This window comes from Pan paniscus, chromosome 15, assembly GCF_029289425.2.
Source record: "Pan paniscus chromosome 15, NHGRI_mPanPan1-v2.0_pri, whole genome shotgun sequence".
Lineage (NCBI taxonomy): Eukaryota > Metazoa > Chordata > Mammalia > Primates > Hominidae > Pan > Pan paniscus.
The window spans coordinates 22675200-22700810 of NC_073264.2; the positions used below are offsets into that span (position 1 = coordinate 22675200).

Sequence of the window (25611 nt, forward strand, 5' to 3'; positions counted from 1 at the left end):
GATGATGCACAAGAATTACTTGAACCTGGGAGGTGGAGGTTGCAGTGAGCCGAGATCGAGCCACTGCACTCCAGCCTGGGCAACAGAGCAAGACTCTGTCTCAAAAAAAGGAAAAAAAAAAAAAAAAGAGAGAGAGAGAGATGAGACGACTCAAGAAAAGAGCTGACAGTAAATCAGTCTCTGTGAAGGCTAGCAAGATGTCCCACAATGACTGAGAGTTCTTTTAATTCTAAAAGGTGTCCATCCTCAGGCGTAAGAGTTACCTTTTGAGGCTGGTAGCACCAGACGGGTTTCATCTATGTCTCTAACTGGCAAGTATCCTGATGTAGGTAGGGTCCACGAGATATGACAAAAAAGAATGACTGTCCATAAGTCAGTGATGTATCCTTTTTCAATTGTAATGTCGCATCCATTTTCAATCAAAACGTCATTCACATACCATAAAATTCACCATTTAAAAGGGTGCCACTCCGTGGTTTTTATTAGTTCTGCAATATCACCACTATCTAATTTGAGAACAATTTCATGGGTGATCAATTATAAGGGAAAGTGGGGTTCCAATTTATTACAATCTGAAGAAAATATATCTAGTTTATATCTAGATATAGTTTTAGTATGAAAACACTGCAGTATTTGTGGCACAAATCAGAAAACACATATAGATCAAGACTTTTATGAGAATTTTTAAAATAATTATAAGAATAGTGCCAGGTTGGGCCAGGTGCAGTGGCTCATACCTGTAATCCCAGCACTTTGGGAGGCCAAGGTGGATGGATCATGAAGTCAGGTGAGGTGTTTGAGACCAGTCTGGCCAACATACTGAAACCCCATGTCTACTAAAAATACAAAAAATCAGCTGGGTGTGGTGGTGTGCACCTGTAATCCCAGCTACTCAGGAGGCCGAGGCAGGAGAATCGTGAGGACCTGGGAGGCGGAGGTTGCAGTGAACCGAGATCCGCACCACTGCACTCCAGCCCGGGAGACAGCACGAGACTCGTTTCCGAAAGAAAAAAAAAAAAAAAAAAAGAATAGTACCAGGGTAGCTGTTGACGAACATCAATTTCATGTATATGCCAGCCTACCTAAGGACTTAAAGATTTTTAGAGTACTTCCCAATCTCGCTTAATTCAACAACTACAGCTTTGAATACTTGTGCATTCCCAACATTGTGATAAAAATTCACTTTTATTACAACACCTTTCGCAAAACAAAACCAGCGTCTTCAAATGAATATTAAAAGAGGGCCAGGCGCAGTGGTTCACACATGTCATCTCAGCACTTTGCGTGGTCAAGGCAGGGAGATCCCTTGAGCTCAGGCGGGTGGACCACCTGAGGTCAAGGGGTCAAAACCGGCCTGGCCAACGTGGACAAACACTGCCTCTACTGAAAATACAAAAATTAGTTGTGTGTGGTGGTGCACACCTGTTATCCCAGCTACCTGGGAGACTGAAGCAGGAGAGTCGCCTGAACCCAGGAGGCAGAGGTTGCAGTAAGCCAAGACCAACCCACTGCACTCCAGCCTGAGTGCCAGAAAAGACTCCATCTCAAAAAAAAAAAAAAAAAACAAAAACAAAAAAAAGGGGGGGGACAGTGATTTTTACTCCGATTTACATATGAAGACCCAGAGCTTTCACTCAGAGCCAATTTCCCATCTTCTTTGATTAAACAATTTAACATAGTCAATGCAGTATCACTGTTACCATTTAAAATAAAAATCTAAACCTTATGATAATGAATCTTCAGAATGACTTCTTAGAAGATATTAATACCATTTTTCTAAGTTGTTATTCCACCAGGTCATACCCAACCTATTTCCCAGGTCCAAATTGACCTAACATTTTCCAAACCAGCAAAAAACTCCTGTATCTGCCCCTCTCCCCACTAAACAAACACTCCTCCTCCTTTCACCTTCATTAACGTCTATCATATAAGACACACACTCAATTCCTCAATTCTCCAACCCAACTTGAGTAAGTTCCCATCATGTGGACACCTCCTAAAATTCATTTTCCCAACAAAGATCTCAGTACTCTAAAAGTCAGCTCTTTGCCAGCTATTACCTAGTTGCTCCACTAGTTATCAGTAATCATTATCTACTGGCTGACGTTAGAACAATAGAAGACATTACTTTTCACTGACAATAATATGCAGCAATATATCCGACAGTAACTACTAGTATCGGCTGGTGCAAAAATAATTGCGGTTTTGCTTTTTACCGTTCAAAGAAATGTCAAAAACGGAATTACTTTTGCTCAAACCTAATATGTTGTTGTCTATTGAAAATCTGAAGAGGCCACCAATTTCTGTGAAGATGTTTCTGCAAACGTGATTTCTTTAGATTCTCTGCAATATATATCTCATTATCTCAACTAATGTTTTCCAAACTCCCTGCTCAAATTTTCAAATTTCCCCATTCACAATGTGCCTTGCCAAGAAAAGACTTTTTAATGAGAACTATTTTCAAGAAGACTGTCACTGTATACTGCTAAAACTTGATACACTCATAAAAAACATCAACTAAGAGTCCATGACATCCCTGAAATTATACCAACAAAAGTGTGAGTTTATTAAACTGGTCTGAATTGAGCCATGACAAAGAAATAGGATAATAATACACAGAAACACAACCACGTCCTTAATCTTTTATTAATGATTCTCAACTCTGACTGGACAAAAGAACACATAGAAAGCACTGAAAAATATACTAGTACTTAAGAAAGTCTGCATAAGACCAGTTGTGTAAGAATCCCTATAGGAGAAGCTGGCATGAGTATATTTTAAATGTGGTCAAGCAATTACCATGTGCAGAAAGGGTTAAAGGGCAGATGCTTCAGACAAACTCACTGGGTTTCAGTGCCTTCAAGACACCTGACCAATAATTAACCCATCTATGCCTAATGTTCCATTACTGGAATGCTAAGCCTGTCGGAGTTATTTATATCCTACTGTATTAGGTCACTACCAAGGTGTGATTGCAAAAATTCAAAAAATTGCAATTTCAGGAATAAATGGGCTAAGTTCACTAGTAATGTCCTGATTTATTTTCAACTGGAAGTTCTCCATTGATTTTTATTTTATTTTTTGAGAAGGAGTCTCACTCTGTCACCCAGGCTGGAGTGCAGTGGCGCGATCTCAACTCACTGAAACCTCCACCTCCCGGGATCAAGCAATTCTCCTACATCATCCTCCTGAGTAGCTGGGACTACAGGGGCGTGCCACCACGCCCAGCTAATTTTTGTATTTTTTAGTAGAGACGGGGTTCCACCATATTGCCCAGGCTGGTCTTGAACTCCTGACCTCGTGATCCACCTGCCTTGGCCTCACAAAGTGCTGAGATTACAGGTGTGAGCCACCGTGCCCAGCTGATTTTTATTTTTTAAGAATTTCAAAAATTTCAACAAAAATAAAAAAAAAGAATTACAGAACTCCTTAGTTTTCAAAATGTTCACACATAACTGTAAAAATCTGAGGAAAGGGCTGGACACAGTGGCTCACACCTGTAATCCCAGCACTTTGGGAGGCCAAGGCGAGTAGATCACCTCAGTTCAGGAGTTCGAGACCAGCCTGGCCAACATGGTGAAACCCAGCCTCTACTAAAAATACAAAAATTAGCCGGGAGTGGTGGTGCATGCCTGTAACCCCAGCTTCTTGGGAGGCTGAGGCAGGAGAATTGCTTCAACCAAAGAGGCGTATGTTGCAGTGAGCCAAAATCACGCCACTTCACTCCAGCCTGGTGACGAGAGCAAGATTCTGTATTTAAAAAAAAAAAAAAAAATCAGGCCAGGCGTGGTGGCTCACGCCTGTAATCCCAGCACTTTGGGAGGCCAAGACGGACGGATCATGAGGTCAGGAGATCGAGATCATCCTGGCTAACACGATGAAGCCCCGTCTCTACTAAAAATACAAAAAATTAGCCGGGTGTGGTGGCAGGCGCCTGTAGTCCCAGCTACTCAGGAGGCTGTGCCAGGAGGCGCAGCTTGCAGTGAGCCAAGATTGCGCCACTGCACTCCAGGATGGGCAACAGAGCGAGACTCTGTCTCAAAAAAAAAAAAGAAAAAAAAATCTGAGGAAACCGCTAATGTCAAATGAAAAAAACATTTTGATGATGCATTAATGATGCTCAACCACACCATTTTATTATGGCATTCAAGGCCCTTTACAATCTGGATTTGAATTCTTTTTCGGGCCTTACTCTTCTGGCCTTCTAATGACTACGTACCATATTCTGTGAGGTTATTTCTCAAACAGAAAGTCTATACTTTCATGTCTGACACTTTCAGTGTATACTTTAACGGCTGACTTGATTCCTTTACAACTCCCATGCATGACTGATTAACTCAGTTCAAATGTTAAGCATTCCCCAATCAGTAATTTTTATTCCAAAATCAGACTGAATTGTTATATACAGTAATAACATTAAAATACTGATGACTGGAATACTGGCATTCTAAGACAAATAGTATATAAAGTAATATGCTTTATATGTTGCATGTTTAAAGTCTATTGCATACAATAGTTTGCTCCATATACTTACATATACTGCATGAGTTTGAACGCGACAAGCCAAATAAGTCTTAACATTTCCTTCATATTAACTGAGACTGATGTTATCAGAATGTCAATGTGGTAACACTCTTAAGCACATCATCCTATTTCCTGTTAAGTATTTGCTATCAACAGTTCTAAATCTGTTACCCAAAGCCACCCATAACCCAGTCCCTAGTCACCACACTCAGCGAATTATTTTGTATTTTTAGTAGAAACGGGTTTCACCACGTTAGCCAGGGATTACGAAATAATGCATTAAAATCATTATCACCCTACCTAATAATCTACTTAATGATTTAGAAAAAGGTGTTTTTTTGTTTTGGAGTTAAGGGAGTATGTTTGAAAACATCTTTGATGTTCATTACCACAAACCAGAAAAACGAAATGGTTCTCACTAAATAGCTGTTTAGTAGAAATACAAAACATTTTAACATACCTATCATAATAGTCCCGTTGAAAGTCATAGTCCAAGTCAAAAGAGGAGCTGAAAAATAAATACCGAAAAGGGTTAATTTGGAAATGTTTCTACTAATTCACAATGTCAGGTGAGGGGAGAACCATGCCAAATAAACCACAACAAATAGATCAACAAGATTAGCACTGAATGATCCCCAATCATTCATACAATAAATCACTCAATTCCAATCACCTTAGACCACTGGAAATGTAGCGGTCAAATTGGAAATTCAGGTTAAAATTCGCTAAGATTTCCACATACGACATAGCTAAACTAAACACTGAAAAACAGAATGGTAAACTAAGCATTCTTATACCACACTTCTACCCTCTCTTACTCTCTAGTGTCTTAGAAGCTCAACGATCCTGTAGAAGTATTTCAGGTTATGCTATAAATATCAAACTACTCTTTAATATCAATAGCAAAAACCTCAGGGATTTTTAATTCTCTAGAAATTTTCTCTAGGGCAAAAAAGAGACATATTAACACAAAAATAATAAAACCTTATTTATACACAGATAAAACACAGTACACTTAACCCTCCCCACACCCAGAAAACAGAAAGAGAAGATGCCCACTGATGGACACAATGCAGTTATAAATAATAAAGTTCCGGACCTGAGTAGAGGGGACGGAGAAGGGTGTTCTGTTACTGACCCGTACATCTCCGCTGCAGATCGTTTCACACCTGCTTTTCCTCGGTTCACTTTTGGCTCTGCAGCCAGGTTAATATCTGAAAAACAAAAGTAAAAATGTTAATGACAACTTTGTATCCGGGTAAAACAAACTACAAAGTTTATTTTTTTTATTTTTGAGACATAGTTTCGCTTTCTCGCTCAGGCTGGAGTGCAGTGGTGTCACCTCGGCTCACTGAAACCTCCACCTCCCGGTTCAAGCGATTCTCCTGCCTCAGCCTCAGCCTCGAGAGTAACTGTCACTACAGGCAGGCACCACCATGCCCAGCTAATACAAACTACGAAGTTTAGAAAATCACACAGACACATAAATTAGAAAATATGGAACAAAACAACTCATCTTTCCTTAAGACACTGTCTCACTGTCATACAAGCTGGAGTGCAGTGATGCAATAATGGCTCAATACAGCCTAGACCTCCGAAGCTCAGGTGATCCTCCCACCCAAGTAGCAGGGACCACCACGCCTGGTTAATTTTTCTATTTTTCGTAGGGACGAACTCTTGGGGTCACGTGATCTGCCTTGACCTCCCAAAGTGCTGGAATCACAGGTGTAAGCTATCAAGCTCAGCTTCATCTCTCCTTTTAATATTAAAAAGGCTCACAAATTTTTACAAGGCTAAGACTTCATCTTCCGTTTCTTTGTAGTCTGTTCTTTACCATTCAAGTGTTCCTGAGACTAACATTAAGTCTGTCTTTGGTACTCTCCACCCTCAGATACCACTTCAACTCAACTCTCCCCATTCAAGGTACTGACTGTTCACTCAGTTACTATTACAAGAGAAAACTATCACTGGTTGCCTTTCCAAGAATGGTTCAGTTCATTCCGAATTATTACAAATATATTAGAATGAAATATATTAAAATATATGCCAATTCACAAACTAACATAGTGAAGTGTGACAACCTCAAATCATCCTCAAAGGCAACTTCAGATTTTCTTTATAAGTAAGGATTAGCTGTTCTACACGTAAAATATCCTGGGTTAACGACTGCTTTCTGAATAATTGATCAATTGCTTAAACAACCTTTACACACACCAAAAAAAAATAAAAGAGCAAAGGGAAACAACCCTGGTTTTCAAATACAATTTGTAACACGTATGCCCAGCTACCTACCCTGCCACCCACTGCCTACCAAACAAGAATTTATCTTCTCCTTGTTCTAAAAAGCCCATATCAAAAAGCCAAAAACTCTCTAAAATTCAGTTTACCTTCCCAGTCATGCTACAGCACTCGAGTCAACAGTAACTCCATTTTCATATATACTGCTTTTATTAAAATGAGCTTCATTTTAATATACAAATGCCCCAAAATATACAAATTCCATATTCCACCTTAAACCATTAACTAGATGAGTGTGGGTATTTTTTTAGACAGAGTCTTGCCCCATTGCCCAGGCTGGAGTGCAATCACGGCTCACTGTAACCTCCACCTCCCGGGTTCAAGCAATTCTCCTGCCTCAGCCTCCTGAGCGGCTGGGATTACCGGTACCCAGAACCACAGCCTGCTAATTTTTTGTACTTTTAATAGAGATGGCTTTTCACGGTGTTAGCCAGGATGGTCTCCATCTCCTGACCTCATGACCTGCCCAACTCAAGCCTCCCAAAGTGCTGGAATTACAGGCATGAGCCACCGAACCTGGCCAAATGTGGATATCTTAAACTTAATCCTATTTATCTTCCCTTTTTATACAAAAGCAGCTCATCAAATGACCAACTGAAAACTGACTGAGGCCAGGTCCAATGGTTCACGCCTGTAATCCCAGCACTTTGGGAGGCCGAAGCGGGAGGATCACCTGAGGTCAAGAGTTGAAGACCAGCCTGGCCAACATGGTGAAACCTCACCTCTACTAAAAAATACAAAAATTAGCCAGCTGTGGTGGCACATGCCTGTAGTACCAGCTACTCAGGAGGCTGAAACAGGACAATCGCTTGAACCCGGGAGGCTGAGGTTACAATTAGCCAAGACTGCACTACTGCACACAATCCTGGACAACACAGCTAGACTCTGTCTCAAAAAAAAAAAAAAGGACTGAATATATTGTCTATTTGCTGAACACCATTACATGAATAACCTTCAGGTTTTGGTACATTAATCTCATTTACAATTCTGACTTTGAAACCATATAAAGTGTTTCAAAACTAAAGAGAATTAAATTTCTGAAAAAGCAATCCAGTAAGATGTAAAAACAATGAAATAGACCCAAATTATGTATCTGGTTGGTTACATAACATTATCAAAGAATTGTTTCACACAACTCTAACCTACCATGCTTTGAGTTACATAGTAGAATGTATACAAAGAATAAACCAAATCATAAATATAAAATTAAAAATAATCATCTTAACTTTGTAAAAACAAAGGTATGATAATTTTGAAACTGAGGCACAAAGTACACATAAAATGAGAAGTTAAAACAGACATCTAGTACAACTAATAAAATAAACGTGGACACTGGATTCTGGCTTGAATAAACCAAATCATAGGTAATAAGTACTCTGAGGTGTCATTACATTTTAAAAGACAAGAAAATCTAAGACTGAGCCAAACTGCAGTCGGCCCAACGGATGGAGTGAAACCCCAATGAGGAGACAAGCAATCAACAACACTAGAGGGCTCCTCCAGTCTGCTGTGGGCAGGACATAACCATTTAGGCAACGTTTTTACATTGTGAAGTGTCATTCCCAGCTCCCCCTACTCACGATTGCCAAATGAGAGTTGTCCTAGCTCTACTACACAAAATGGTACAATGAAGAATATCCTTTACTTAGCCAAATTATAACTATAAGCCTAATGTATTTTTATTAGGCTAAACAGTCGCAATATCCAGAATATCTCATGCTGTCAGTTTTACAGACATAAAGACAAAAAAAAAAAACGTGAATAGAAAAACTCAGGCCTGAATTAGATCATCAATGAAAAAATTCACTTACCTAAAACCTGGCCAGCAATCATTCTGCCATCCTCTCCTGCTACAGCAGCCCGGGCATTTCTCTCATTAACATACTGAACGAAGGCAAAGCCCTTATGAACAGAGCAGCCCACAATTTTGCCATACTTCGAAAAGATTGCCTCCACATCAGATTTCTTGACCACAAGAGTGTTGAGATTCCCAATGAATACACGGGAGTTCATGGAGCGAGGATCTGTCTTGTTGGTAACGTTGCTGGCCATTGTGTTTGATGGTAAGGTTTCTCACAAAGCCGAAAACTGTAAAGTAAAAAAAAGTATACAGGTGAACAGATGCTAAAAACAATATTCCTTGATAAAACATTCTCCACTCTCACTCTGAATCACTGTTAACTGCCCAGAGTATCAGGCAACTTAAAGGGACTCACAGCATTAAGTATGTATTTGCTAATAATTTCAGAGACTCCAGCCTCTGAATATACTCTAGAAAGTCAACTTCTTCCTCTTCCATTCTATTTCAGCAGCACTAAACTCTAAATTCTCAGGAAAAAAAAATTCTCCCTGGCAGATCATTGGCAATATAATTTCCTTGGACATAATTCCAAGTGGCCCTCCTCTAAGTACTCAAGCAAATTAGAATTGCCTAAATTCTCTGACACCAGTTTCTGCTGTTTTTCACATTACAGGTCATGCTAACTATTCCCTGCCATCAATAATCTTGATTCACGTTGCTTTTAATGAGTTTCACCGGTTCTGTATATATACACACAGCATAGCAAACGTCAAATTCTGTCCCAAGCCATTCATTAGCTAGATTAATATGGACAGCTTACACTTACCCATTAAGTATAATTTTCTTCAAAAGGCAATAAATAGAATCAATTCATTTACACTGGAAACACCTATTTCCAGATACTTCAATTAATCTGCAGTATGCTTTAGATACATAAGTATCAATACCATCTTTTTACAGACTGCAATGACTCCAAGGCTACTTTTTATATAACCTAAAATATAGGACATTTAATAATATCGGATGGTGATGATGATAAAACTAGCCAGTGGAACACAGCATGAATCAACTTAAAGATTGGGGAATTAAAGAAAAATACACAACTTTCCACGCATTATTTAAAACCAAAAATTATCTGTCTTTATGTATGTGATGGAGGCTCAATCCTACCATAACCATATGCAGATTCACAATACCATCTCAGGTCCCGTAAAGCGAAAATGTTTTATTTCATTCTTTTAGCATTTTGTTTCCTGCCTCTTCCCACTCCAACCCCCAATCTTGAACAAGATTTAAAAACATTCTTCATCCCTTTGAAAGGTACTGATAAATCTCAAAAGATTCCAGTATTTGTTATTCTTCCAATCCTCAAGTGAATCATGACAAACTAGTTCTCACGGATGATGTAAAAAAGTCTAATGTATACATATATGTACATAAAAACAGGTAGTTTAACACCATTTCATATATACATGACTCCTATCATTCTGATGCTTAATACAGTCATTTAATAGGCAGTACTGATTTAAAAGCTCAAACAAAACTTCACTTCCTTCCAAATCTTTCTGAAATTCAAAAGTCTGTCTTTGTTACTTTCTAAAGTATATCTTTACAAAAACTTCTTAATATTTTAACACTAAGCAATAAAAATTAACAAACAGTAGCCATTGAAATCCACCAACAGCCTTTCAGCTATTAAGTATGCCAGAAAGTCTGAGGACACTAAAAAGAGGAATTAAAACAAAAATCTGCATTGAGGCCTAACTGGTTTCAGATACTACTGCTGGTTATTAAGATTTCCTATTATTACAAGTGGAGGTATAATCTGGTTTTAAGCAACTATTTTTCACAAATAGGTTTATCAATAGAAAATATAATCTCCATAGGTTTAATGAGAAGAAATTACCAGGGGTGAGGGGCTCCGTAAGCCAACACAATACTGAACATAAGGGAAAAAACCCATCAAACCACAGTCCAATGTTCCAAATGGACATTTGCAGAAAAATACAGATGTGATTGAAAGGGGTACCCTTTGGAATAAGACAGAAATGGATTTAAATGACCATTTTCTCAATTTTCACAAGTCTTGAGTACATAGCTAGTATTATTTTCACAAGTCTGAGTACATAGCTAGTACTAATCAAGATGCAAGGAATTCATACCCCACGGCATTTTTCATGTGTATCAGGCCTTAATTCTCTCAAAGATCCACAAAGGAAAAACTCAGTAGAAAAGCATCCAGGCATACAAAGATGCTAGCAATGGTTGTTATGAGTTTAAGGATATGATTTCTCATTTTCTTTATGGTCTGGTTATTAAATTTGCTACAAAAATCATCAACTACTTATTTTTAAAATACAATAATCCCAACTTCCAAAGTTTGCCTAAAATTAATAAAATACCCATACTTACTATGAGGACTTAAATTCAAGATGGAGGCAACAGTAAAGACAGATGTACTCACAAATACGGATTAATTCCACTCTTAGTAACGTGTCCTCCTAAGGAATGAACAGTCACTACAAATTCATTCATTTTGGGGGTCAAATATTTACTAACCATGTGCTGAGTACCACATTTCAGGGAAAATCCAGGGCACAAATAGTAACAAAGACTGTCCTGAGAGCTTCCTTAAATTCCAGTGGTATTGCTACTTCAAATTTTATGGAAGAGGTACATTTCCTGAAGTTTTAGAAATAACCAAATGATGTCAAGTCACGCTTCATTCTACTTCAAAATTTTAAAGTATCATACAGGTGAAATTTCCATAAAGGGAGCACGATACTGTAACACAAAGAAACTACTGGAAAAGAATTGGGATTCTTGGAAGGGGGCAGCAAGAGCAGAGTAGTTTTTGAATCTCTGACTCCCAAAATAAGACTCAAGATGGCAAAATCACTATCCTACAGACAGCATTTAAATCAAAATTCCAAAATGCAAGGCAGTAAAGGCAAGCCAGCATATATGGTTTCACTGACTGTGGAAGAAATAAAAGGTAAGCAACTTGGAGAATAATAGACTTAGAAATACAAGAATACCAAAATAACCAGCAGTTATTTATTGAAAAGCAACAGGAACGAAATTTTAGAAAAGCAGTTAAAACTTAGAAGTTTCACCTGCTCCAATAGTGGGTGAGCACAAGGGACTTCAATAAAAATGTGTTAAGGTGCAAGAGCAGTTGCGTCCCTGTAAAGTCTCATAAGTAAACAAACCCTATGTGGTTGATTCCACTGCCAATCCCCCTTCCTCTCACCAAAAGGTAACAACCATTATGACTTTACTAGCACTTTCTCACTTTAAAAATAATTCTAATGCCTAAATGCATAACTATAGACATTCTAGTCTTCCCAGAAAAATAAACGTGATGCATTTAAAGCATTTTTGTAGGTAAGTTCCGCTTCTATTGCATTAGGTTAAAATTTATCTGTTTAAGAATCCACAGTATTAACCTGTAGTTTCCCAGTCTGTATTTTCCAGGATTGATACTCTCAGAACAATTCCACATATTCTTCTGTAACTCCTGAAAGCAGCAGCTGGGACCAAAGGCTTACTCAGCCTCATCTGCAATATTTTGTCAAGACTACCTCGCCCTACAAGTGGCAATACCTTTTTGTGGTGTTATTGATGCTTAAACAATACCATTTCTCTCTAGGTAGTATGGTGTGGTTTCTCGAGCACCACTTTTAACATGTTACGCAGACTGTTGTTAGAAATCCTAAGAACAGTCCCTCAGTTCTTTCATGTAACAGGTTGTCAGCATCCCTTTATAGTAGTACAATAGTTTAGATAAGTAAAACAAACTCCTTGATCACATTTTTTTTAAATTTTTTTGAGTTGGAGTTTCACTCGTTGCCAAGGATGGAGTGCAATGGAGCAATCTTGGCTCACTGCAACCTACGCCTCCCTGTTCCAAGTGATTCTCCTGCCTCAGCCTCCCCAGTAGCTGGGATTACAGGCATGCGCCACCAAGCCCGGCTAATTTTGTATTTTTAGCAAAGACCAGGTTTCTCCATGTTGGTCAGGGTGATCTTGAACTTCTGACCTCAGGTGATCCGCCTGCCTCAGCCTCCCAAAGTGCTGGGATTACAGGTGAAAGCCACTGCACTCGGCCCTGATCCCATTTTCTTGCCTTGTTACTCCCTTTACATCTGGAAGGTGTAAAAACCACTTGTAGAATGAATAGGTCTACTTTTGCTTTTTGCCTCATACAGATCTAAATTACTTGGTCATATTCTATATGAATTTTTATAACCGAGTTCTAACAACTAACAACCCAATAGTAATAAATGTCCAGCAATAATCGTCTTTTAAAAATACAACTTCAAGTGATGTGCAAATTATAATTTGAGTCAAAAAAACAGTATCTGAAAACGTACAATACATAGGAGACATAAATGAACTACATAAAAATCATTTAAGAACAGACAGTACAGAAACACATCAAAATATCTTAAAATATTCTGTGGGTACTCTGCTTGTGATTAATCTTTACAATCATTTTCACAGTTCCTCTGTATTTCCCAAATTCACTACAATGTACATACAAGCTTGGGATTTTTGTAGGAAAAACTCATTTAAGCCAAACAAATATTCCTTAAAACAGAAAATCCATTTGGTAGAAATTTTAAAAGGTTAATCACATTAGTAATAATAGTCCAAGTCTTAATGCACCTGTATATACTCAAATATTTTGAGGTCAATGCCCCTCATCATCATATTTCCCCTCTTCTAGTTGAAGGGGTCTAGAATTTTTCTTTTTTTAATGCAAGCTAACCCAGGGATCCTACTCTATCACCATTTACTAGTATGTAATAGTCGAATAATGCTGTTAGATAATAAAACGGCACTAATTTACATGAACTAGATTTAACATTAAGAAATCTGGGGCTGGGTGCAGTGGCTCAGGCCTGTAATCCCAGCACTTTGGGAGGGCGAGGCATACAGCTCATGAGGTCAAGAGATCAAGACCATCCTGGCCAACATGGTGAAACCCCGACTCTACTAAAAATACAAAAATTAGCCAGGCATGGTGGTGTGTGCCTGTAGTCCCAGCTACTTGGGAGGCTGAGGCAGAAGAACCACTTGAACCCAGGAGGTGGAGATACCATTGAGTTGAGATCGCGCCACTGCACTCCAACCTGGGTGACAGAGGGAGACCTCGTCTCAAACAACAACAAAAAAAACTAAAACCTGAAATCTTGATGGAAAATAACATTTCCAATTCATGAATCTACAGTTCACATATTCCAAGCCGGGTGAGGTGGCTCACACCTGTAATCCCAGCTCTTTGGGAGACTGAGGCAGGCAGTTCACATCAGGTCAGGAGTTCAAGGCCACTCTGGCCAACATGGTGAAACCCCATCTCTACTAAAAATACAAAAATCAGCCATGCGTGGTGGCCTGCACCTGTAGTCCCAGCTACTCGGGAGGCTGAGACAGGAGAATCGCTTGAACATGGGAGGAGGTTGCAGTGAGCCGAGATCGTGCTAATGCACTCCAGCCTAGGCAACAGAAGGAGACACTGTCTCAAAAACAAACAAATATACAGTTCAAATATTCCAGCCTCCATTATTTGTAAATCAGAAGATTAAATACTTCAAAAGTGAAGCAGTAGTTTAGTCACATTTCCAGCCAGGCACTTTGGGAGGCCGAGGCAGGTGGATCATGAGGTCAGAACGAGACAGTATCCTAGCTAACATGGTAAAACACCATCTCTACTAAAAATATGAAAATAATTAGCAGGGTATGGTGGCACGCACCTGTAGTCCCAGCTATTCGGGAGGCTGAGGCAGGAAAAATGCTTGAACCTTGGAGGCGGAGGTGCAGTCAGCGGAGATAGCGCCACTGCACTCCAGTCTGGGTGACCTCAAAAAAAAAATGTCCTCAACAAATGAGAACCTTAGGTGCTATTTCTTTCTTAAACTCAACACTGTCATGAAAAGCTCTGTCATGAAAAGGATAGACTTTAAAAACCTAAAATTAGGCCAGGCACAGTGGCTCACACCTGTAATCCCAGCACTTTGGGAGGCTGAGGCGAGCAAATCACCTGAGGACAGGAGTTCGAGACCAGCCTGGGCAACATGGTGTAACCCAGTCTCTACTAAAAATACAAAAACTAGCTGGGTGTGGTGGTGGATGCCTGTAATCCCAGCTACTTGGGAGGCTGACACAGGAAAATCCCTTGAACCCGTGAGGTGGAGGTTGCAGCGAGCCAAGATCATGCCACTGCACTCCAGCCTCGGAAACCGTGTGAGACTGGGTCTCAAGAGAGAAAAAGAACAAAAAAAGAGGAAAAATAGTGGTTAGCACTCAAATTTCTATTACACACATGGACAAATGCGTTTGTATATTATATACTATAATTTCATTACAGGTTCTTATTCCTGTTTTTAATCAAAGCATCACCAAAGACCTGTTTTACCTAGAAAACAAGTCAAAACCAGGAATACTAAGTTATTTCTAATGCCCAAAAATCTGTGTTTTTGTCTGATATGCTTGTCTGTTTTATCATATGCTCTATCCTGAAGCAATAAAAGCGATACAAGATTTTAATAGTAGTGGGAAGGACAAGAAATTTCCTGAATATAGAAATTTGCCTCTACTCGCACTCTCACCATCCCAGCCACAGCTTAAAAGCAAAAAATAAGTAAAAACTCTATCTAGTTGGGATATAAGCCAAACTGTCAATTTTATTTCCAACTGTTCATTGTTAAGTGTGAGGTGCCTCTTCACCCTTTTAATGGAGGGAAACCAATCTTGGATTGTCAATCTAGCTAAAATTTTGAAAATATATTTATAAAAATACTCCATTACCATTACATTAACTTTAAATCTCAAGTAATTCAATTCTACTTGGAAAAGGTATGGCAGTTTGCATTATCTGAAGATGTTTTACATAAATAAAGTTCAAGTGGTCCACAAACAGGTTGTGAGAGCCCTGGAATTTGCTGAGAGCTGAGCCAAAATGAATTTGAACATGGAGTCAAGACTTCAGCTTCCTTTTTTATCTGGGCACTGTATGCCAGCTTTGACAGAGTTCAGGTCATAGGAGATAGGTGCCGTTCAACCCAACTGTTTTCAGTATATCTTGGCTTATTTAGTGCAAAAGTATACAAGTTAAACAAAGTACAAGATGTTTCTACTGGGCATTTATTTCAGCAAGCCCTGGCCACCTCTCCACATGGGTTAATTACATTATACTTAAAACACATTATCCATTGGTCCAGGGAAAAAAAATTAAACATGCTGTCACTTTCACTTACCAGACATTATCTCACACTAGATAGAGACAAATGAAAATATATATTACCTCAGATTTGGAAATTCAAAACCCTGCCTTACAATTTCCTTTATTACTGTATCTTAAAACCTCAACTAGGCCAGGTGCGAAGGCTCACGCCTGTAATCCCAGCACTCTGGGAGGCCGAGGCGGGCAGATCATGAGGTCACGAGTTCAAAACCAGCCTGGCCAACGTGATGAAACCCTGTCTCTACTAAAGACAAAAATTGGTGGTGGCAGGCGTCTGTAATCCCAGCTACTCGGGGGGCTGAGGCAACTGCCTGAACCCAGGAGGCGGAGGTTGCAGTAAGCCGAGATTGCACCCCTGCACTCCAGCCTGGGCAACAGAGCAAGAGTACGTCTCAAAAAAAAAAAAAAAAAAAACCACAACCGTAACAACAAAAAAACCTAAAGTAGCCCCTGCATTCAATTCAAATTAAATGCCAATTCTATATACTAAATATGCTATATACGTAAAATTTCCCTTCTTTGCAGAATTTCAAAGACAAAAGTGACACTAGATGGCAGCAATGAGTTGTCAATTTTCTAAAAGGTTTACTAAATTTTCTGTATTCCAAAGTTTTCAGTCATTCACAATTTCTTAAGTTTCTGAATACTCTTTGGATACTATAAATTCCTCTGCATACTTGGATGATCTTCATTTGATCTAAGTTGTTGAACACACTTCAAGTCTTATTTTGCCTATTTAGGTCCTGCTACCCTATCCCACATCACTCTCTATCTGGTCGCCATTTTTGTACCCTGCTTCCTATGGATCTTATTGCTTTCAACTACTTCCCTCTGGCTTCTTCAGAGGCCAACAATGCCTGGAAAAATATGTGCATTTTAATTTGCTGAACTGCCAAGAATCATTAGCTCATTTAATCAAAAACAGTATCTCAAGGTAAATACTGTGAGAGTAATCTCTGAGAAAACAGTAGTACCTGGGGATATTACTAAGACATTTTCAGCCTATGAAGAAACAAAGTTGGCTACTTTTAGAACACATTATGTTAACTGCTTTGTTTAAGTATTAGAACTAAGAATACCTAAGACCTTGTACATCATGGGGGGAAAATGAATAATTCAATACATGGTACTACTAGGTAGCCATCTTTTTCAAAAATTGGAACCAACCTCACTCTAAATCCTAATATAAATACAAATCGTGTAAAACTGCACACGCAAAGGTCAAAGCCCAAATGAAATAAAACAATTCTCAAAAGGAAGAGTAACAAAATTTAAAAATGGCAGGAAATCCAAACAAATGGATCATAAATATAACCATATATAATAATAATAAGGTGTGGGGCCAGGCAACGTGGCTCACGCCTGTAATCCCAGCACTTTGGGAGGCCAAGACAGGAAGATCACGAGGTCAAGAGGTGGAGACCAAACTGGTCAACATAGTGAAACCCCGTCTCTACAAAAAATACTAAAAATTAGCCGGGCGTGATGTCAAGCGCCTATAATTCCAGCTACTCTGGAGACTGAGCCAGAAGAATCGCTTGAACCCAAGACGCGGAGGTTGCAGTGAGCCTAGATCGTGCCACTGCACTCCTGTCTGGTAGACAGTGCAAGACTCCGTCTCAAAAAGATGTTAAGACACATTATTTAAAATTTATTTACATTGGTGAGGATTTAACACCAATTTAACATATGAGAGTACTGTCGATGTATGCTAAAAGCGCCAGGTAAAACTTGGTGAGTGGAGTACAGGATTTGCAAACAGATACTCTATAATTACATAGGGGGAAAATGTATCTTTACAATGAAGACCTGGAGGTCTCAACCTAAACTAAGGGATCATAGAAAGTTGCAGGACAACCTAACATTGCATGCCTCCTGATGTGACACACTTAAACACGCATTATCACCTACGCATTAGTCTCAGCAAGCTATCTTTCTAGAATCTATATATGGGGGAAACAATCAGACAATTAAAAGTTTGTGGGCAATCACAATACAACTGGTTTGGACACCTCAAAAAATAAAAACTAGGGGCCTTTTTCTAGATTAAAAAAGCAGTGCCGGCATGGCCAATGTGGTGAAACCCCATCTCTACTAACAATACAAAGATAAGCTGGGTGTGGTGGCACATACCTGTAGTCCCAGCTACTTGGGAGGCTGAGGCAGGAGAATTGCTTGAACCCTAGAAGTGGAGGCTGCAATGAGCGGAGATCAAGCCACCTCACTGTCTCAAAAAAAGGGGAGGTGGGGGGGTTGGCAGTGTGTGAATTCTGACTGAACACTAGACTGGGGAAAAGAGACATTTTTATCTAGATAATTTTACTATGAATTGTTTAATTACTGAATTGATGTTCATTATTCTTTTGATAATATTTTGGTGGCATGTATTTCCTTTATTCTTAGGAGATGCAGCCACATGGAAGCTCCTAACTTCAGTGCGTATCATGTTTGCTGAAGTATCATGTCAACAAACTTTGAAATCATTCAGGAGAAAAGTGTAGAGAGCAAACATGGCAGTTGCTATCCGAAGAGTGGGGCTTACACAGGAATGGTTTATTCTATGTATGTATATATTGTGTTCAAAAGTTTTCTTAAGATGCTATATATAGCAGATTCAAAAATGATATACACCAGATTGCACACTTCACCAAATTTCCAAAAATGATATATACCAGATTGCACACTTCACCAAATTTCCAAAGAAAAGATTACATCTTTTTTTCTGTCAAATCTGCTTATGTAACAATGATCATGCAATGAAGTGAAGGAAAAGAAACTGTCATTTCCATTGTTTTAACTAAACCAGTACACGTTTTGTAGGCTCATATGAAAATTCTCAATAAAAGGTATCAAGCAATGGGACGGTAGGTCCCTATATCTGTATTCATTAATCAACTGAGGATATTCAATTTCAAGTACTTCCATGTTTGCTTGGAACTGAAAATGTAATCTTTTATATAAATCTGTGACAAAAGATACTTGACAGCCATTAAACAAAAACATGGTAGAATACTTACTGACTGGAAAACATCTACCACGTAGAGATTCTAACACTATAATAATTACATATTAGTAAAATATACATATATATATACCTGTAGCTACATAAGACAGAGAACAAGAACAAAACATTAAAATGTTGATGGTGGTTACCTCTGAGTGCTGATGACATAAGTAAATAAGTAAATACTATTTTTATCTGCATGTTTCCTCCAAGTTTTTTTTTTTTTTTAAGACGAAGCTTAGCTCTTGTTGCCCAGGCTGGATTGCAGTGTTGCAATCTTCGATCACTGCAACCTCTGCCTTCCGAGTAGCTGGGACTACAGGCGCCCGCCACCACGTCCGGATAATTTTTTGTACTTTTAGTAGAGATGGGGTTTCACCATGTTGACCATAGCTGGTCTCCAACTCCTGACCTCAGGTGATCCGCCGACCTCCACGTTCCAAAAGTGCAGGGATTATAGGCGTGAGCCCCCACACCTGACCGCAAGTTCTCTCTATAAAGCACTTTTATAATCAAAATTGTTTCCTTTCAATGTATGAATGAGTGATGTAATGCAACAAATAAAAAATTAAGGTCTTAAAACATCTCGATGTAAAAAACTAATTCATGTAGTTTAATTTCCCCCGAGGTCCCTCAAAAGATGCTAAAAATTCCATTTAAGGTATCCTTTCTCACTTATCAATGGTGGAGCTTTTGAATTGCCAAAGTCAGAGAACTCACAATCTAATGATATACAATTCTAAATCATAGTTGACTCTTTAATTCTTCCCTTAGCTCTATTCTCGGAATTACATTCATTAGTAAACCAATTAATCACACATTGCTTAATGACAGGGAAATGCATGAGAATTGTATCGTTATGCAATTTTGTCACTGTGTTAATGTCGAAGAGTGTAGTTACCCAATACCAAGCTAGATAGTGTAGCCTACCACACACCTAGCCTGTATCGTATAGCCTATTGCTCCCAGACTACAAACCTGCATAGCATGCACAGTACTGAACACTATAAGAAGTTCTAACACAGGGCGGGAAAGGTGGTTCACGCCTGTAATCCCAACGCGGAGTTTGAAACCAACCAGACCAATATGGTGAAACCCAGTCTCCACTAAAACAACAAAAATTAGCCAGGCGTGGTGGCATGCGCCTGTAGTCCCAGCTACTCAGGAGGCTGAGGCAGGAGAATCGCTTCAATCCCGGAGGCAGACGTTGCACTGAGCCAAGATCACACCACTGCACTCCAGCCTGGGAGACAGAGCGAGACTCCATCTCAAAAAAAAAAAAGAAAAAGCAAAAGAGAAAACAAGGGCTGAGTCTAAGTTCTAACACAGTGTTATTTGTGTACTTCAAAAAAGAAAAAGTACAGTAAAAATACAGTATAAAAGATTTCAAAAATGGGCTGGGAGCAGTGGCTCACGCCTGTAATCCCAGTACTTTTGGAGGCCGAGGTGGGTGGATCACCTGAGGTCAGGAGTTCAAGACCAGCCTGACCAACATGGAGAAACCGCGTCTCTACTAAAAACACAAATTAGCCAAGCGTGGTGGTGCATGCCTGTAATCCTAGCTACTCGCGAGGCGGAGGCAGGAGAAATCGCTTGAATCCGGGGGGTGGAGGTTGCAGTGAGCTGAGATCGCACCACTGCACTCCAGCCTGGCAACAAAGTGAGACTGTCACCCAAAAAAAAAAAAAAAAAAAAAAAATTTCAAAAACGGTATACCTATATAAAGCACTTACCATGAATGGAGCTTTTAGGACTGAACGTTGCTTTTGGTGACTGTACTGAGTGAGTGGTGGGTTTGAAGCCCTAAGACATTACCATACACTACTGTAGACTTTATAAACATGGTACACTTAAGGCTACAGTAAGTTTGTAAAACAAATTTTTCTTTTAATATACTAACCTTATTTAGTTTACTAACATTTTTACTTTGAAAAAACTAAGACATAAACATTAGCCTAAGCCTATAGGTGTTCAGGATCAGCAAGATGTCACTAGGCAACAGAAATTTCTCAGCTCCATTATAATCTCTTTTACTTTTTAGTTTTTTTTGAGAAGTCTCCCTCTGTCACCAAGGCTGGAGTGCAGTGGCGCAGTCTCGGTTCACTACAACCTCCACTTCCCAGGTTCAAGCGATTTTCCCACTTCAGCCTCCTGAGTAGCTGGGAACACAGATGTGCACCACCACGCTTGGCTAATTTGTATTTTTAGTAGAGACGCGGTTTCTCCATGTTTGACCATGTTGACTACGGGGTTTGACCATGTTGGCCAGGCTGCTCTCAAATTCCTGACCTGAGGGGATCTGCTTGCCTCGGCCTCCCAAATTGCTGGGATTACAGGCGTGAACCACCACACCTGGCCTGCTCCATTATAATCTTAAGGGGCCATAATATATGTGGTCTGTCATTCACCAAAACATCTATGCAGCACACGGCTCTATATTTTTCTTTGACAAAACATTTCATTCAAACTCTTCCCCATCCTAGCCATCTATGAAAATAAATGATGCCTCAAAGGCTGGGCGCAGTGGCTCATGCCTAATCCCAGCACTTTGGAAGGCCGAGGCTGGTGGATCACGAGGTTAAGAGATCAAGACCATGCTGGCTAACATGGTGAAACCCCGTCTCTACTAAAAATACAAAAACAAAAAAATTAGCCGGGCGTGTTGGCGGGTACCTGTAGTCCCAGCTACTTGGAAGGCTGAGGCAGGAAAATGGCGTGAACCCGGGAGGCAGAGCTTGCAGTGAGCTGGAGATTGCGCCACTGCACTCCAGCCTGGGAGACAGAGACTCAGTCTCAAAAAAAAGAAAAAAGTTGTCTTATAACAAATAAAAGTCTGCCAATTTCCCTTTAACACAGTCCTCCAAATTTTGAGTTCCCTTGGAAAAGAAAGGAATATTCTGGATGCTCTCCAGATGCTACTTTTCTGTTTACTTTGGCACTGTCAACACATACAGAAACAATTACAACTGACCCTTGAACAATATGGGTTTATATATGGATTTTCTTCAGCCTAAACCACCCAAGACAGTAAGACCAAGCCTTCATCTTCCCCTCAGCCTATTCAATGTGAGGACAATGAAGAAGACATTTGTGATGATTTACTTCTACTTAACAAAGTCAATATATTTTCTGCTCCTTAATAACTTTTTCTTTTCACTAGCTCACTTTCTTGTAAGAATACAGTATATAATGTATAATATACTGAATCTGTGTTAATTAACTGTTTATCAGTAAGGCTTCTACTCAGCAGGAGCTCATCAGTAAAGTTTTTGGAGAGTTCAAAGTAATATGTGGATTTTTTATTTTTGAGGGGGTGCTGGCAGCTGGTGCCTTAATACCCCTTGTGTTAAGGGTCAACTGTAAATATGAGAATCCTTATTTATCAATGTAATCCTAACCTCTATGTTTTGACAACTCTTTTGTTGGACTTTTCATTAAGTACAGGGCTTAGCAGTTCGTATTTCATCCTCTTCTACCTAGTTCATAATCACTAAAGATCACATATAGCTCCAGCGTTAAGAAATTTCAGCCTTTGATTTTGCCGTAAAGTATAAACAACCCCTCTCAATTAGGTATCCTTCACTGATAGGACATAACCTCATGAGTCTCATCATTACCCAATTTTCCTTCAATACAAAAGTTTTTCGTGATATATTTCAATTTTTGAACAATGATAATTAGTAAAGTCAATCTCAAATAAGAAGCTGTCCTGCATTATTTTTGTACCCTGAAAAGTTATACTCTGGTTTAGTTTTCTATTTTTTGTACCCCGAAAAGTTACACTCTGGTTTCGTTTTTAGCACAACTGAGTAAGTATGTTTAAAAAAATAAATCAAAATTTTAGGTAACTCATACTTCCAAATTGAAGTAAACTGAAAGTGGATACAAAAATACCTATCCTTGGCTGGGTGTGGTGGCTCACACCTGTAATCCCAGCACTTTGGGAGGTTGAGGCCAGTGGATCACTTGAGGACAGGAGTTCAAGACCAGCTTGACTAACATGGTGAAACCCCATCTCTACTAAAAATACAAAAAAAAAAAAAAAATTTAGCCAAGCATGGTGGCAAGCGCCAGTAATGCCAGCTACTTGGGAGGCTGAGGCATGAGAAAGAATCACCAGAACATGGGAGTCGGAGGTTGCAGTGAGCCGAGATCACGCCATTGCACTCCAGCCTCGGCGATGGAGTAAGATTACATCACAAAAAAGAAAAAAAAAAACCCGTATCATCACAAATTCAAGCCATGTCCACTATGACCGAACCTTAAAATGAGGTCACATTTTAAATAGAGTATAAACAAAAAACTTTTGGAGGCTGAGGTGGGAGACTGCTTGAGCCCAGGAGTTAGAGACCAGACTGGCCAACAACGTAGCAAGACCTTATCTCCACCAAAATTAAAAATAAAATAACGCCCAGCTAACTTTGTTGTACTTTTAGTAGACGGGGTTTTGCCATGTTGCCCAAACTGCTCTCAAATGCCTGGTTTCAAGTATCTCCCCATCTCAGCCTCCAAAATTTGGGATTACAGGCGTGAGCCCCTGCAACCAGCCTAGACACATGTGTTTCAAGATCAACAACTTGCTAGTGGCATGCACTTTCTTTGGGAAGTCAATCTCGTTGAAAATCAGCTTCCTTATCTGTAAAATGAGTATCATTGATAGTATTTGTCTCACAGGATAGGAATGAAGCATAAATGAAACAAGGTACACAAAACACTGGAAAAGATGGTAACTGGCACTTAACAAGTGCTGCTGCTGCTACTGTTATCATTTACTGTTATTCGTACATACCAACAAAAAATGGCCCAAGGACACAAACAGGTGACTAACAATACTAAAGGTATATGAAGATTAAAAAGATTAACACTATCAAGGAAATATAAATTAAACCAAGTACCATGTTCCACCTACCAAACAAGCAAATACATTTTTAATTAGTGTCTACTGCAAGCAATGGTCAAAATAAATGGTCCGTATGAACCCATACTGCATTTCCAGAAAACGGGATCATTTCATCAAAATTTTAAAACTGCGCGTTTTTTGACTCAGTAATTTTACCTGTGAGAATTCATCTGAAAGAAACAATGGTGTGGACACATTAACAGTAAAAAAGGAGAAAACAAGTGCCTGACAATGAATGAGTACAAATTATTTCAGTGCAGCAATCCAATGGAATGCAATTTAAATGACACGTGACATTGACGTGGAGGAGCATAACCAAAGTATGTACAAGTTATCTAGAAGATTACATACCAAGGTGACATCTAAGGATGGGATGGGGTTTTGAGTTTTTTTAATTTTTCTCAACTTTTCACTAATAATACATAATGCTTTTGTAATTTTTCCTTCTGCAAAGATAGCAAAATGCTACCCGGAAACTTAGTCATCATGATACACAGATAACTGAGTCAGCAAAGCTCTTCTGCAAAACCCTAAGCAAAAACTGGGCCCTTCTCTTCCCCAAGAGCAATTCAGAACTAAACAGAATCAAGGAATTAGGGCTGGGAGCAGTGGCTCACGCCTGTAATCCTGCCAGCACTCTGGGAGGCCGAGGCAGGTGGATCACCAGAGGTCAGGAGTTTGAGACCAGCCTGACCAACATGGTGAAACCCCATCTCTACTAAAAATACAAAAAAAAAAAAAATTAGCCAGGTGTGGTGGCACGTGCCTGTAATCCCAGCTACTTGGGAGGCTGAGGCTACAGAATTGCTTGAACCGGGAAGCAGAGATAGCAGTGAGCCTAGATCTCGCCACTGCACTCCAGCCTGGACAACAAGAGCGAAAACTGTGTCTCAAAAAAAAAAAAAAAGAATCAATGAATTGGGTACCTCTAGATTCACTGAACATTGTATTACATATTTTGGGGTCTATTAGCCATTGGAAGTCCCAAATTACATAGAAATTTCTCTCTACATTCTTAACCTTCACATTTAACTGTGCCATCATTAAAGTGTTTCGGGGGTGTTACGACATAAAAGTCCATCATATTCTAATGTAGAGCAACTTCTGTTTGGAAAACACTTTTTAAAGAAAAGGTTCCAGAATCTGTAAGTATCCAACAAACACCAGGAATATTTTAAAGAATGCTTTACCTAGGTTAAGATTTAATATTTCAAAATGACTTCAGTAAGGTCAATACATCTTTACTGAGAACTGAAACATGAATATGCAATATGCAAAAATAATAAAACACAGGAAGGTTTTATTTCTAATATAACTGATAATCTATATGAATGAAAATAACAGCATGGTTAGTATGACTACCTGTATACTAAATCCATTAAAAAATACAAAAATTAGCTGGAGGTGGTGGCGCACACCTGTAGTCCAGGCTACTCGGGAGGCCAAGGCAGGGGAATTGCTGTAACCTGGGAGGCAGAGGTTGCAGTGAGCCGAGATCGCACCACTGCACTCCAGCCTGGGCAACGGAGCGAGACTCCACTTCAAAAAAAAAAAAGAAATCCACATTTAAATATTTAGGGGTCTTTTGTCTTCAGTCAGCAATTTCCTTGCAAATGGTTCAGCAAAAAAATAAAATGAAACATGGCAATCCTGGTGGAAGGTATATTAAGAATTCATTAGACTGTTCTGTATGTTTACATATTTTCCTTAAAACACTCAAGGAAAAAAATTATAACTATGACAGATCTACCTTGATTCGCAAGGTATTTTGAATGTTAATCTCAGCTTTCATAACCAAGAATGGTTATATTACGCCAAGATATAATATGATCTGC

At 39.3% G+C, this 25611-nt stretch overlaps 1 protein-coding gene across 21 annotated transcripts in view; it reads right to left on the reverse strand.

Moving 5' to 3' along the window:
* HNRNPC (heterogeneous nuclear ribonucleoprotein C) overlaps positions 1 to 25611 on the reverse strand; it is a 60712-nt gene that overhangs the window by 14775 nt on the left and 20326 nt on the right. For 11 of the 21 annotated variants that reach the window (XM_008963294.5, XM_014347517.4, XM_055097245.2 and 8 more), the window contains 3 exons: positions 8634 to 8910; positions 5663 to 5738; positions 4985 to 5032 (listed from right to left, as the gene is read on the reverse strand). In XM_008963294.5, the coding sequence (XP_008961542.3) occupies positions 4985 to 5032; positions 5663 to 5738; positions 8634 to 8874 (365 nt within the window). In that variant the 5' untranslated portion in view covers positions 8875 to 8910. Of the gene's footprint in view, positions 1 to 4984; positions 5033 to 5623; positions 5739 to 8633; positions 8911 to 25611 lie in introns of all 21 variants that reach the window. The other 10 variants (XM_014347508.4, XM_063596156.1, XM_063596155.1 and 7 more) reach the window with 1 other exon arrangement.